Consider the following 14,888-nt stretch of genomic DNA (forward strand, 5'->3'; position numbering starts at 1 on the left):
ATATAGTCCATTCATCTATCAGGCAGGTTTGGTCGTGAATCGCAAGGATTAGCAGTAAGGCCACAGGGGAGATGAGATGCAGATTATGGAAGAGATAATGGTGTTTGGATTTAGAGTCACTCAGATGAGGCGGCTGGGACTGAAAGCTACAGCTTTAATCACAGGTGAGCCGTGCGCTCTTTGATCTTATTTAATGGAATGAATTAACGTACAGGTTTAGAAGAGAGCATTTGACAAAACAAATCAAATTATAATAAATGAAAGGTGTTTGAGATTTATCAGCACTTGATTTCTCAACAGTTAAAAAATCATCTATTTAAGGAGCACTTTGAGCAATGTGAGGCGTCCCTATGGGCCTCCCATTGTTTTTAATAATAAATGACTACTTTCATGCTATTGCACTTTGTTGATGTTCGGTCACAAATTTCAGTACACTTTGGTTTTTGGTCATTGTGGTGATTTATTGTAGAATTTGTTTCCACTTTGGAGTTTAGGAACCTTTAATGAATCAACTCTAGGGAGGTGAAGGAGCTGTACCAATACAGGAAATATTAAAGCCCAGTTCTGCTACAGTAAATTAGGTTTTTAAAAAATATATTTTTCTGCTGCCTAAAGTATTAACTAAGCACATGATCAGTTGCGGCCATCTTCCTGATGTACTCATGGATGTTTGTTGTTTCATCCTGGATAAGACACTCACTAGTCCTCGGCCTCCTTCCGTCCGCTTTGCAAGCAGCCTCAGGGTGCTGGATTTGGGGTGAAATCATGTATGGTAAGGGGCTTACTAGTTTGTAAATATTTTCACAAATTACAATTAAGATATTGTAATAATTATATTTAAATTTTACAATTGTAATGCATTGTAATGACTGACTTTTTGTAGAAAAGTCAGCCATTCATGTTTTAGTGACGGTCATGGCAAATGAAAATTTAGCAGTGGTAGATAAAACATAAATACTATACTCAAATACCAATATCATGTGCTTTACTATTACAGTGTCACATCTCAGAGGCACATATTACATTTGCTACTAAGGTTTAATTAGCCTACAAGTTACTTTTCAGATCACAATTTGTAGTGCCATTTGAAATCATTGAAAAAACAAGCATTTCAAACTTGCTTATGATGAATTTTAGTAATAAACTAGGCCTTGAGGGTCAGCTGTTCTCGGAAATTCTCAGACTTTATCGGTCAGCTTGGCAACAATTGCTTCCAGAATAGTTGCAAAATATAGTTGCTAAGTTGAAAACATTTTTGAGCTTGTCACTTTGTGGTTCTCACATGGCAGCTATACTTACACATGTGACAGTACCAAACCAGCAGAAGTAGCGATAATAAACTCAGCTTCAGTAAAATGCTGGGTACATACTAATGCAGCATATTATATGCAGTATAGAATACAAGTGGATACTTACACTTACAAACTCCATTTTGCTGCTCATGTACTTCATGTAGCACTTTTATGTATATAACGGCAGCAGCAGAATTAGTAGGCTAACTTGTTTTATTTGCAACATGTCAGTAACATAACTGAATATAAAAAGAGCATCTTACAGAGGCAGAATTTCAAAGTGGTAAAGCTGGGCAGAGCTTGGTTGAATGTGGCATGTTGTATAAAAGCGCTATGAGTCAAGCTAAGAATCAGTCCATTTACCATGAATAAAAAACCAGATCCTATATCACACAAGAGTGGGACAAAATTCATCTCCCAAAAGATCTCCTCAGTTCCCAAGATGGGTTTATTTTGCACAGTCACTGTACATGTACATACCACTACCTCTCCACTACAGCTGCTACAATATTTATAGTAAACTGTACTGATTTATTATTTTCTTATTTTAAATAAATATATATTTTCTTTATTTATATAGTTCATCTTATTGTTATCTAAGTGTTTCTTGTGTGCAATTTGACCTTTCTATGTGCAATATTGAGGGGGCTCTGAGCCTAAGAATTTAACTGCTGGTAGTAATGTGCCATTGATACCTTTATATGACAAATAAACGACTTGAAAATCTGAAAGTTGAACTTGAAACTTGGATGCTATATAAACATGGCCCTGTCCCTGTGGCTACAGTCAAATTCAAGGTGACATTTTTTTTTCCTTAAAATTATTATTTTTTTCAGTTTAAACAGTTGACATATGTTCTATGTACACGAGTTGTAATAATAGCTTATATGAGTGTCAGTATTACCGAATTATGTATTACCTGTCCAGGTAAGCAAGTCGGAGTTTATCTAATCTCCAAAAGTTGATTCTGTTCATCTGGACATAGCGTTTTGTGGGAGAAACGTTTCTTCACTCATCCAAGTGACTTCTTCAGTCTCAGCTGACTGCAGGTTTCCCCAAATCTTATAAACAGTACATTTGCATAATGACTGAAACCAGCCCACTGAAGGAACAATGGGCTGGGAGGTCAGTTCCTCTGAATCGAGGAGGGGGCCTAAGGGTACATCTTTCGCTAAGGGTACATCTTACAATGCTGTGATTGCAGCCATTCCCCAACTCTCTGTGAATGGTACTCATGGCCAATGATCAGTGGTCTTTGATCAGTGGGTTTTGGTCAGTGGTTGTTGATCAATGGTCATGAGAATTTGCATAATTATGATTAAGGAACTGACCTCCCAGCCCATTGTTCCTTCAGTGGGCTGGTTTCAGTCATTATGCAAATATACGATTTGGGGAAACCTGCAGTCAGCTGAGACTGAAGAAATCACTTGGATGAGTGACGAAACGTTTCTCCCACAAAACGCTATGTCCAGATGAACAGAATCAACTTTTGGAGATTTACTTTCCTGGATGATTGAGAATGCATCAAGATGTTTATCTAATGTTACCTCTATGCGTTAGAAGTCCGTACATTTGTAGAAGAGGGTCAAACCCATAACAGCAGCAAATAACACTCCCAAAAACATGGATATGGCTCCTTCATGTGGTGACCTTATTTACTGCCTGCTGAGTTGAAGCTTGTGTTTGTAGCCGCTTGAAATTGTGTCGAATCTGCTGTGCGAGTCCACAGCCAGCGGAGCAAGATGGCGGTCCCTACGAAACAGTGAGTTGCAGACATGCTAGCACGATTATAACAACATGTTATTATATTGTTTCAGGTTGTTACGGTAAAGCTTAGAGTCGTGCTAAAAGAGCTTATTTCACTATAACAGCCGTGTAGTTCCAGCTCGGGGTTTTGTATAAAAACGTAGGCTCTCCTTGCAGCTAGCGACCCAGCTAGCGAAATGCTAACGTTATGCTAGTCTCTCTCATAACTTATTAAACAGCAGCTTCTTAACGTTGGTTATCAAAAAACCTGTTTTGTGTTTTTCATGGTTACCAGTCCTCTGTCAGCTTATTATTTTTTATTTTATTTTAACCCGAACAGATGGTTGTAGTTGGGAAGAGTTCACAGCAAATGCTAGTCATTCAAAATACAGTTTGGTCTATTTGATCCGTAAAAAAAACAAACAAATAATATGGCATGTTATGCTTGCTTGGTGTCACAGTCAGTTTAAAGCCTTTGCTGTTGTCCCCATTGAAGATGCATAATCATTATGATAACCAGTGAAAGCTTGTCAAATGTGCCGTTTAATCTGTGTGCTATACAGATCATTTGTATAACTGTACACATGTATACATCTGTGCGTTTGTCCGTTGTACATCTGTATATTTGCTCTCTGTATAGCAATATAAACATCTGTATACTTAACTTATTTGTCAGAATCCGTTCATAATGATTCCCACCTTTTATACTACCCTTAACTGTGTATAATCGCACTTTTGCACTTACTGCTCTTGCACTTCTGATTCGATGCAAACTGTATTTTGTTACCCTGTATTTATACATGTGTAATGACAACAAAGTTGAATCCTAATTTAAGAACCTCTGTTTCGTGATTATCCTCAGGTATGGGCTCATTTTGCCACAAAAGAAGGGATTATCAAAGACCACTACCTTACCAAAACCCTCTGTATTCGATGATGACTCCGATGAAGAGGTGGGTAAACAGATTTGTTATAAACAAGACATTACAATTTGTACTTTGTCACTTAGTAAAATGAATTTTATTCAAGTATTTTGTCTATTAAGAAACTGAAAATAAATAATAAAGAAGTTTATCCACTAACTAGCTTGCTTGTTAGCAGGCTTCTTTCTAAATATACTGAATTTATTTTTGTATGTTTTTTCCCTCAGACCTCAGTTGGGGAAAGCCTGCAGAGAGAATCTATAAAAAAGAAGATGATGAAACAAGTAAGAAGAAAAATTAAAAGATTCAATTAAATTAAAAACAAACAAACAGTGATTTGATGCCTTCATCTTTCTGTCTTCCACTTTCCTTCTTTCTGAAGACGCGTCTGGAGATGCAGAAGGCCCTGGAACAGGACAGTACTGTATATGACTACGATGCTGTGTACGATGACATTCAAAAACAGAGACTAGAGACCAACAAAAAAATCCTGGGAGGCACAGACAAAAAGGTAAATTAATTTATGCTGAATGCTTATAAAGCTGTGCTTGAAAACTAAGCAGCTGGAGTAGTAATAAAACCTCAGTGCTGCTGTTCGGTTCAAGTTGTTTTCTGATGTCCATTTGATGTAATATATGAGATGAAAATTTGTCTGTCTCTCTTTGTTACAGCCAAAATATATCCACCAGTTAATGAAAGCAGTAGAGGACCGAAAGAAAGAGCAAGAACGGAGGGAGGAGAGGAAGATTCAGAAGGAAAGAGAAGCAGAGGGAGAGAAGTTTGCGGATAAAGAAGCTTATGTTACATCTGCCTATAGGCAAAAACTGCAGGAACAGAAGGAGGAGGAGGAGAGAGAGAAGAGAGAGGCAGAGATGGAAGGTTGGAGTGATACTTAGCAGTTGTTATTAATGTCTGTGAATGACTGATGCAACTTTTTGTAATCTTTGAGCATTTTGGATATTTTAAATACAAAGTATGTGTGATTTGTTAAAATTTGTGTTTACTTAGCTGCTTTGGATGTGAAGAAACAAAAAGACCTGAGTGGCTTTTATCGGCACCTGTTGAATCAGACTGTAGGAGAGGAGGCAATACCAGATCGCTCTGCGAACAAGTCAGTCATAGTTTCTCATTACTTGCTCACTGATGAACATGTGCATGTTTTTTTTTTTGTTTTTTTTTTCGGAGTCTTTATTATATCACTGTTTCTTTTACAGACCTCAAACTTCAAAGGATTCAAAAGACACAGAAAAGACTTCACCTGCTTCCTCACCTCCATCCAATGAAAATATCCCAAGTTCAAGCAGTGACATCGAGGAGGCGCATGAGCAGAAATCTGGGTTTAGCAAGCCTGGGGGCGGCTCTGCACACTCAAAACGCCAGTACAGGCAGAGGTCACCTTCATCAGGGAGCGGTGACGAAAAGGAGAGGGAAAAGGAGAAGGAGCGAGACAGACATAAAAAGAGCCACAGAGACCAAGACAGAGCAAGGAATAGAGATAGAGAGCGAGAAAGAGACAGAAACAGGGGAAGGGAAAGAGATGACAGGCATGGAGAAAGAAGAAGCGACAGAGATAGAAGGAGAGACAGAGACCGAGGTAGAGAAGACGACAGAGGTAGAGGAGGCAGAGGTGATACCGAAAGGGACGACAGGCATGGAAAGAGGGAGAGGAGCTCCAGAGAAAGAGAACGGGATAAGAATGGGGAGAGGGAAAAGAGAAGGAAACCGGATGAAGACAAGAGGAAAGACAGACATCTGGAGGAAGAGCAGGCACTACGGAAGGAACCAGAGAAGGAGAAGGGCATGAACAAGGAAGAAAATGAACTTGAAAGGAAGGAAGAAGTTGAATGCACAATAGAGAACAAAGATGAGCAGAAAAATCAAGGCGAGGAGAAAGAGGAAGCGGAGGAGAAGACAAACAAGTTTGCAAAGCGCAGCACAGATCAGACTGTGAGTTCGGCAAGAGAGAGGTACATGGCCAGGCAGATGGCCCGCTCTGCATCTAAAAGCTATATCGAGAAAGAGGAGGACTGAGAGCACACACAGAAAACATCTCCAAACTGCACTCTGTGTTTTGAGAATATTTATATTTTGTTTAAAAGACATCCCTTAAAAAAGCAAATGATTTTTTTTTCTTTAAACACTTAGTGCTAACTGAACCTGTAGGGTGGTTCCTACTGAAAAATAAACATTTTAACATCTTAACATGAAGCTGTATGTAAGAGACTTGTTTAAATGTTTAGGGGGAAAATCCTCAAACTGGAGGAAATTGGGAAAATGTATTTTTAAGGACTATTTTTCACTGTGGATTAATGCATACATGGTGGACTAGTGGGGCTTTAAGACTAGAACAGGATGCAATGTTTGTGTTCATTTTAAAGAACATCCTCCCACTGCAGCAATGTGGATTTTTGATCTTCATAATGTTTCTGAACAGCAGTAAAGCTCAAACTGAGTAAGATGACAGTACTTGTTAGTAGGGTAAGTTTATTGTTGGTTATAGTCTTTTCATGGAACATTAATATGATTATAGTACATTACCAACCTTTTCCTGTAACCACCATACAATGAACAGACTGAAAGTGTGCAAATATTTCACAGTCCCTGGCAAAGAAATGCAGATTTGTGTTTTATCTTTGTAAAAATAAAAATGTTGAATATGAGGGGTTTTTCTAGAGAGCCTCTTGTATCCTGTCCTAAATGAATGAGTGTAAATCGTACGTTTTATCTCAGCTGCTAAACTGCAGATTTGACTTCTGAACTGGTGATGTGTTCATTCACTTTTTATTTTTCTGGTGTATTCAGTGATGGACTAATAAAATAAGGTCTGATTCACAGTTTCTACTGCTCCTGCTGGTCAGTCTTAATTCCATACTGAAATAAGTACAAAAGAGAATTCAGAGCGTATCATTTTTTATTGCTATATAATCATTGCAAAGGAAAGTTGGAGATATACAGAATTGACAGTTAAACATATTTATTTGCTTTCACCATTAATGCTGCTGAGTCACTATTATGCCCATTTCACAATATGTTTTACTTAACATGGGCATTTTTTTAATGTATAATTTGCTCAAACACAGATATTGATCACTGTTGAGGAAGTTAGATCACTTGACTGATCCTAACTTCATCCAACCTCTTAGTAATAGAATGTAGGAAAGTTAACTGTCAAATAATCAGTTTGCTCATTTGTGTCACAACAATATTAAACAAAAAAGGAAAAATAAAGAAAATGGTTTACATTTTTTGGTCTAAATACTTTGGGGATTCCCCAAGTAATCCCCCCCTCTGAAAAAAAAACCCCAAACTGCACCCCTTAAGCTGGCTCTAAAACCTAGTTCTAGTATGTTATAAAGTTACTAAGCTCTAATTAGCAGGTATACCTATCTGACCATGGCACCCTAATAGTTTATGAATGGAACTTTTGCTAGCCATTGCTGGTAACTTGAATAATGATAACATTTTGTATTATGAAAATTATGAAAGGAAATGGACAAAAAAGATCACATTTTTGGCCTACAGTGGTTTGGTTTGAAAGAAAGAAAAAGCAAAAGTAAAAAAAACATAATCTCAGCCTGGCCACCCCTGTAAAAGCTGGTGCATTAAGACTTAAAAGCAAGTATGATTGCAGGAATCTTTTCAGTTCTCCCGATTTGGTCTGGTCTAGTTATACATGGAGATGAGAGACCACTGAAATGAAAGAAAAGGCAACTTTTAGACGTACGATTTATTTTGTTTATGGCTAATTTCTACACTGTAATGGTTCTGTATTACAGTTCTCTCATATGTTCTGAATTTACTCTACTCTATAAAACTATAGTAACATGCATGATTATGCATGGATAAACGATTGAAAGAGTCATTTTCTTAACACACTTACACTTAACACACCTATAATAGTAAAAGGCAATTCTTACTTATCCTAATATTATAATTACACACAATAGCAAAGGTTAATTAATAGTGACACTTTTATTAAAGTGCACCATTAAAGAGTATTAAGTGGTATTAAATATACTCGCCTCATCTCAGGTCAGGTGGATCTCACCATCAGATGATTTGCCCTTGAAAATGTCTGTGGAGAAAACCCCCATGCAACAGACGTCTAAGCACATTTTGAAATAGATAAAAGATGTGGATTTATTCTTCGATTTGTGGTCGCTTACCTGACATCTTATCCAGGCGCAACATGAGAGTGATGAACTCCTCCAAAGAGGTGGTGGAGAAGCCTGAATACCGAGACATCATCAGCCCCACACTGGCATCATTAACATCCCATTAAACCCATTTTCACACCTCGGCTCATGTGATTAGATTGAGGATCCCTCTTTGGGGGGTAACTCGCACTGGGTTTAAATCTGGGACTCTCCACCATTTACCCTTAGAACTGAAGAAGCTTCTCGGATGAGAGGTAAAACGTCTTCAAGCAACTTAAACAAGTCCAGACACTTTTCTTTCCAAACTCCTTAGACTTTGCTCATGTAATTAGGTAAAGAATCATCAGGGGGTCCTTTTGTCCCTCTTTGGGGGGATACTCCCACGGGGTTTAAATCTGGGACTCTCCACCATTTGACCCTTAGAACTGAAGAAGCTTCTCGGATGAGATGTGAAACGTCTTTAAGCAACTTAAAGAAGTCCAGACGCTTTTCTTTCCAAGCTCCTTAGACAACGCTGACTATACTTTCAGGCAAAGTTTCATATATTTATCATTGTTTGTACTTACCCCTGGTGGTACCTGTTGATTGTAAAATGGGAACAAGAGTTTCAATCATTCAACAGTTCTGCTGGCAGAAAGACTTGTTTCCATAGTAACATTCAATAATGAATGTGAAGGCAAATGCTTCTAAAAGTTTTTTTTTTTAATATTACTAACTTAGCTCTACTGTTATGTAAGTTGTGGTTCTTTAGTAGTAATGTCATAGAGCTGGTTGTTAAAAAAGTGCTTCAATAAATTTGTTTCACAGCCTTCATTATTCAATTGTAGTATTTAACAGTTATATATATCTCAGAGAGAACATTTTAAATAAATACCTTATAGATGAGAACTAAAACCTCTTCGATTTTCATCTGTCTGCGATGCTCCTGCGGAGGTTTCTGCATCAGGGAGACCAAGACGCTTTCTGTTGCACAGATAAAAGAAACATATACAAACACATTGTTGTTGTAGTGATAGTTATGGTTAAAAAAAAAAAGGTCTCACGGTCATCCCACTTGCCACCTGCAGAGATCCCTGCTACCCAGCTGCCGTCATAAATCAAGCATTTCCACTGACATTTAAAGTCTCCATCAAGAACGTTAGGGGTCTCAGAGCAGATGGTTACCTCCCGAAAATGGGAACAGAAGTCTTCAAACTCCATTCTAAAAGGAATGATTAGCAGAGAGAGGTTAAAAAAGGGGGGGATGAAAAATGTGAGATGTCAACCCAAAAGACATACATTTTACCAAAGTTCTTCATGTGGGACTTTTTTTTTTTTTTTTTTGCCTGTCCCGTTTGGCTCTTTTGCCATCAGAATTATTGTCTAAAGGCAAAGAAAGATGCCCAACGGATTTACTTTACCAAATTGACCATCCCAGCCTTGCCGTAATGGTCCATTTGATTCACCTTTTATTGTTTATTTTATTTTCACTTGCTGAATACAGGACAGACTTGACTGGGGGAAAGAAGGGGAGAAAGAAAGAGGGAAAGAGAAACAGCTGAGAAGAGGGACAAGGGCAAAAAACAAAAACCAACAGAATGGGCAGAAAAAAAAAAAAGCATCTATCGATCACCTGGATCACCTGTTGAGAAAGAAAAAAGAAAACAAGCAGAAGAGAACAAGAGTAATATAATAAACAACATCACAATGATATATGGGAATATGACAGTAAATACTAAATATTAAACATTATTGTGCAGCACATAAGATCAACAGAACACAGTGTGCTTTGAGGTAGGAGCCAAAAAGGGTGTAGTTTGTGAGCACCCGTGTGTACACCTGTGAGCATGGACGCGCTTGTTTTTTTAAAAGGTTCCTTCATGTAATGATCTGCTAGAGGGTGTGGGGAGCCACTGCCCCGTCCTCCAGGGCATGAAGCAGGTATGGAGGAGATCAAAACTCCAGACATCCAGAGGCCCCCAGAACACAAGAGACCAAGGAAGACCAACAGAGGGGCAGCCGCGCCACTGTCCCAGAAAGAGCTGAGGAGAGTCCCAGATGAGGGCTCACCCAGCAGCTGCGGAGCAGAAGCCAGGGGGGGTTGCAGTGACGCGCCCGTGAGCTCCGCCGGCAGCCAGCTGTGCCTGAGTGACCGAGCCCCAGGCCGAGAGGCCGGGGGCACCCCACCTCCGAAGTGGCCCGAGCGAGCCCCAGGCTCGGAGTGAGTCGGTGTGTACCTGGACGCCCATCCCCAGACACAAAGAACCACCAACGCACCGATGTCTGAGGGAGTCCGCCACTGGCAGGGGAAGTGGTGGTGGGGGGAGATAGGCCTCCAAACCTTGGAGGGCCTGAGATGTCCCCAGAGAGGTGGCGTCTGATACCCAACCTGACATATAGACACAGACATACAGGCACACACAGATACAAACATCCATTCCCACCCTCATGCTCTCATATGCACTTACTCCACACTCAACCAACGTGGAGACAAACATAAAGAGACGCTGTACACACGATCACACTCCCCAAGCGTACTCTACGAACCGGGTCTAGGTACCCTTGCCCCTGGAGGGGGGAACTGTACCCAGACCCAGGTGGTGTAACCCTTTTCCCTGCGGTGGGGAGAAGCAGACCGCCCCAACTCCGCAGCAGCAGGGAGGCCCCACACTCCAGACCGCAGTCGGACGGCCAACTCCTCCTTCTAGCCCCCCCGCTCCAGCAGGCCGCAGAGAACGGGGGTGAGAGAAGACTCCAAACCTCCCTCCACCCGCTCATTGTAGTGTTGATGCATGTGTGTTCTAAGGTGCATTTAAAACCCAGGAGGGCATGGAGCTACCTGCCAGAGAGCAGCAGGTAAGCGCATAGTCCCTCCTGATAGCTCTCAGTGTCTACGTGTATTTAAAATTGAGAGGTGGGCAACGACGCCAGGGGTGAGGTGTACACCCTGATGGTCTTTTGGAATCCATGTAGCGTGCCCACCCCCAAGATCCTATATGTATGTGTAATGAGAGTGTGAGTAATGTGAATGTCTAAGTTGTGGGATAAAATTGAGGCAGAGGCAGCCAGAAGGGGACAGGGGGTGTTTCGTCACGGTCAAAACACATTTTTCGAACTTCTGGCTCTACTTTGTCCCACATATCTGACCTGAGAACATGAAACAAGTTAGTTCATGACAGACTTTCGAGCAGCAAAGCAAACTTGTTTTTTAATAATAAAATATATATGGCATATATATTATGGCTAGGTAGGCTTAGGCATGTTTTGACAGGTCTGTATTACAAGTATCTTCGTTGCATTTCGATTGTGAATCTTTCTAAATTCAGTTTTCGCCTGACTAAATGAAATGTAACTTGGTGCTTCCGGATATGAGTTTTTTTCAAATCCTTTTATTATTTCTTTCTGTCATTTCAGTACATTTTGAATATTCTGAACACAGAATACTGTTCCAGATGTTTTCTTAGTCTAATCTGGTATTTCTTTTTTGCGTCTGATACATGATTTGCACTTAGATGAAGCCCTCTGTTTTGTTTTGTTGTTTTCTCTTTCATAAAATCATGTTATTGTGGTAGACGTGGCTTATGGTTTTCCTCTTTGCTTATTTTTCAAAGGAACAGCCCATGGTATTGTGGCACACTGTAATATGTGGTCACATTATGTGATTTAATTTTTGTATATTGTATAAGTCTTTAGGTGTGGTTTTGTTAAAGAAGGGCCTTAATTTTGTGATTTTGTTGGAGACCCAACATGTGGTGTGATCCCTAGTTACGCCACAAGGGGGCACTTCCGCCCCAGGGAGATGGTTCAATGTGACGCTACTGCTCGTTTTCAGATCTGGCAGAAGCTAGAGAGGAAAACACACTACCTGTCGTCCATCTCATCATTTATCAATTTTTTTTTCAGAATCAGACATAATCTGTTGGCTGCCCTCTTACTTGGGGCGTGTTACAGTAATTTACTGTATTTTCTTTATTGTTTTAGATGGGGTATTGATTAAAATGAATACCAACATTTTAGTGCATTTTTACGCTATTTACACTATGCCCAGCTGCCTGGTCATTGTGCTTCTTGCACAGTGACGCTTATTGGATAGTTAAAAAGCTGGTAACCCTAGCTATTCCTTGGAGAGTGTTTGGCATTTTCTCATTTGGCTAGCTTTTCCAAAGTTGTTTTTCTTTACATTAGAAAGAATCCTGTGATCGTCCATCACTACTGTGCTCTGTGGATGTATGGGCATTTTATAAGTTGCAGAGCATTTGGTTTCGTTCTGTTCTCTATTTGTCTTTGGCAGCCTAAGGATTGTGTTTTTCTCTTGCACTGAGAGCTTCTTAACTGTGTTTTGTAGGTTTTCAACAGTTTAATTTATGAAAATAAACCTGTCTATGCCCATGAAACAACTTTTGATTGAACTACATAAATGCATTTAATGGAGTTACAATGATTATTTTTTAAATTTCCTAAGTTGTCCTTTTATACCTGCAAAATTATCATGAAAGTGTAACTGGAATATGTTTTGATAGACAACTAAAATAAGAAAAAATGTGTCATTGTCATAAAGTGGATCTTTGATAAAATCACAAACTTGTCGCTCCACTTTCCGTTCCACTCCCCGCTGCCCCATGGATTCATGACTCGCACCAGTCTTACTTGGGAGTCGTTTAACTTCACCTTCTGATTAAATAAAAAAAAGCGAACAAAAAAGAAACTGAATTATTCTATATATAATATCACAAAGTATTGGTTAATTGATACTGTCATAATTTTTCTGGAATTATGCTCTTAACATAATCAGTTTTCCAAGATGGAATTCACTTTGACAGCTCAAGAATTTACCTCAGTGATGCCTGTGACAGAATAGTAATGCCCGTCTGCCAGTCCAGTGTTGGCCAATTTCTCCTGAAGAAGACATGTAAAATAAATTAAGTTATTGATGGTTTTATTTTTGAGAAAATTATTGTTTTATTGTTTTTCTGAAAAAGTAGTTCTTACTGCCTCTTCCCCAGTCACAGAGCAAATCAATGATTTGCTCTCAGCGGCTCTGCTTAGTGTCAGCCAAAGCTCATCATGGCTCGGTGCATTGCGTTTCGTGAAATCGTGACAGTGGTACAAACTTCCAGTGAAATCTTTGAAGGCATCCGTTGATGACCCACCATGCATGTCTCCGTATGAACCACAAACTCTGAAGGAGACACAAAGAGAAGGAGAAATATTTGTAAATATTTTCTGTGATCTTCTAACTGATTTACATGAAAGTGTGTGAGGTGGTTCTGTACTTGGCATATGCCTTCTCCAGCAGAGGAGCCCAGAACTCATTTCCACATTTTGAGTACACAGACAGAAACTGTTTGTTGATCGTTGGCAGATAATCATCAATGACAACATCTACCCACTTTCCAAACCTCCAGAACTGAAACAGAGAAAACAGCTAAGGATTAATAACCAGTGTGTTGTGTTTCTGTTTTGTAAAAGTATTCTTTAGACACATTTATTAATCCTTTGTTACCCTGAAGTGAAATATTCCTGCATAATCCTCAAAGGACTGATCCACTGGCACAACTTGTTCCATCAGACTTTTCTGGAAGGTCAGTGCAGATATTGACGACAAAAACCAGCAGTTACCTGATAAAAGAAGGACACTAATAGTTCTCCCAAGATGTGGAAAAAAATTGTCATTGTTGTCATATAGCAAATATTTGCTTACCCAATGAGCCTTGTGCAAAGTCAAATCGTGACATACCATCTGTACAGTAAGCAGGCTTATCATTGTTTCCTTGTTCTCTCAGTAAATCCTTGAAAAGACAGTGGAAATAAATCTGATGTTGACAAGCATTGAAAAAAGAATCTGTTTTCCCTACTGTACAGAAATGCATTTAACCCATTAAATGTAGAAGTGAAAGAAAAATAAATATAATTAAAATGATGTTACTGCAGGTCGAAGCCATTTCACTTCACTCAAACCAGGCACGTCACCCAAAGAATTACTGTTAGGTGGGAACGCATTGTCCACAAACAGTTCTCCTTTGTGGAGGCAGTCAGCTTTTATCTGAGCAAAGTCTTGATTTCTGAACTTGGCAGGGTTGGAGGTGCTTCCCTCGCTGCCATCCTGGTAACGCAAGTTGATGAGACAAGTTTCAGATTTAGCCATGATGATGATGAAGAAGTCTTCAGAGAGATTCTGGTACAAGGGGGAAAAATTAATTTAGAGACATCAAACTCTAATTTGAAAGTTTTTGTTGAAAGAACAGAGATTATTACCTGTGCACGGTGGCAAGCAACTGATTCTTCCTTGCAGGAGAAACACCTTGGAATTGCCAAATGTGATATGTACAGCATCTTATATTCACACTTTCTTACACATGTTTGAAATCCCACCCCCAAAAATGTAGAACAGCTATTATAGGCTGTGGCTGAGAGGAATGGGTTGGACAACAAAATAGATTTTCTCTGGAAAAAACAGGTGCAAAACCATGACACCTGATTTGAGCATTGTAATTTGCATATTGCTCCATCTGCTGAAATCCACCATGAGTTTGGACATGTTCACACACAGTGACAACCAGGCATGAAGTTGCTGTGCTTATACTTGTATTTAAAAAAAAAATGTTTATACATTCTTATCATGCACACTGTGGCATCAAATAATGTAGTGTTTTCATTTTCAGCAAAATATAACTGAATAAATAAATACAGTTTGTTTGTTTGCTTTGTTTTTGTGATCAGAATGAAGTTTTCCACATGTCTTTTAGAAGAACATGTTAAAATGTCATCATCTTCAAAGGTGCTGCTACTAC

General features: G+C 39.3%; 2 protein-coding genes across 2 annotated transcripts; one reads left to right on the forward strand and one right to left on the reverse strand.

Moving 5' to 3' along the window:
• The first annotated feature begins 2,950 nt into the window (after nt 1–2,950).
• nsrp1 (nuclear speckle splicing regulatory protein 1) lies at nt 2,951–6,798 on the forward strand. The gene is made up of 7 exons (XM_084940461.1): nt 2,951–3,054; nt 3,901–3,991; nt 4,189–4,245; nt 4,344–4,472; nt 4,633–4,840; nt 4,970–5,072; nt 5,176–6,798. Exons 1-7 carry the CDS (start codon nt 3,035–3,037, stop codon nt 5,990–5,992), a joined length of 1,425 nt encoding a protein of 474 aa, XP_084796587.1. The 5' UTR covers nt 2,951–3,034; the 3' UTR covers nt 5,993–6,798.
• Nucleotides 6,799–9,325: 2,527 nt separating this feature from the next.
• LOC146379258 (calpain-1 catalytic subunit-like) lies at nt 9,326–14,441 on the reverse strand. The gene is made up of 8 exons (XM_084940464.1): nt 14,353–14,441; nt 14,024–14,272; nt 13,799–13,886; nt 13,601–13,716; nt 13,371–13,504; nt 13,087–13,276; nt 12,931–12,993; nt 9,326–12,768 (listed from the first exon to the last, which is right to left on the reverse strand). The coding sequence occupies exons 1-8, from the start codon at nt 14,428–14,430 to the stop codon at nt 12,622–12,624; spliced, it is 1,065 nt and encodes a 354-aa protein (XP_084796590.1). The 5' UTR covers nt 14,431–14,441; the 3' UTR covers nt 9,326–12,621.
• Nucleotides 14,442–14,888: the final 447 nt, after the last annotated feature.

The sequence above is a fragment of the Perissodus microlepis genome, chromosome 10 (genome assembly GCF_051167445.1).
Source record: "Perissodus microlepis isolate ML-2025 ecotype Zambia chromosome 10, ASM5116744v1, whole genome shotgun sequence".
Classification (NCBI taxonomy): domain Eukaryota; kingdom Metazoa; phylum Chordata; class Actinopteri; order Cichliformes; family Cichlidae; genus Perissodus; species Perissodus microlepis.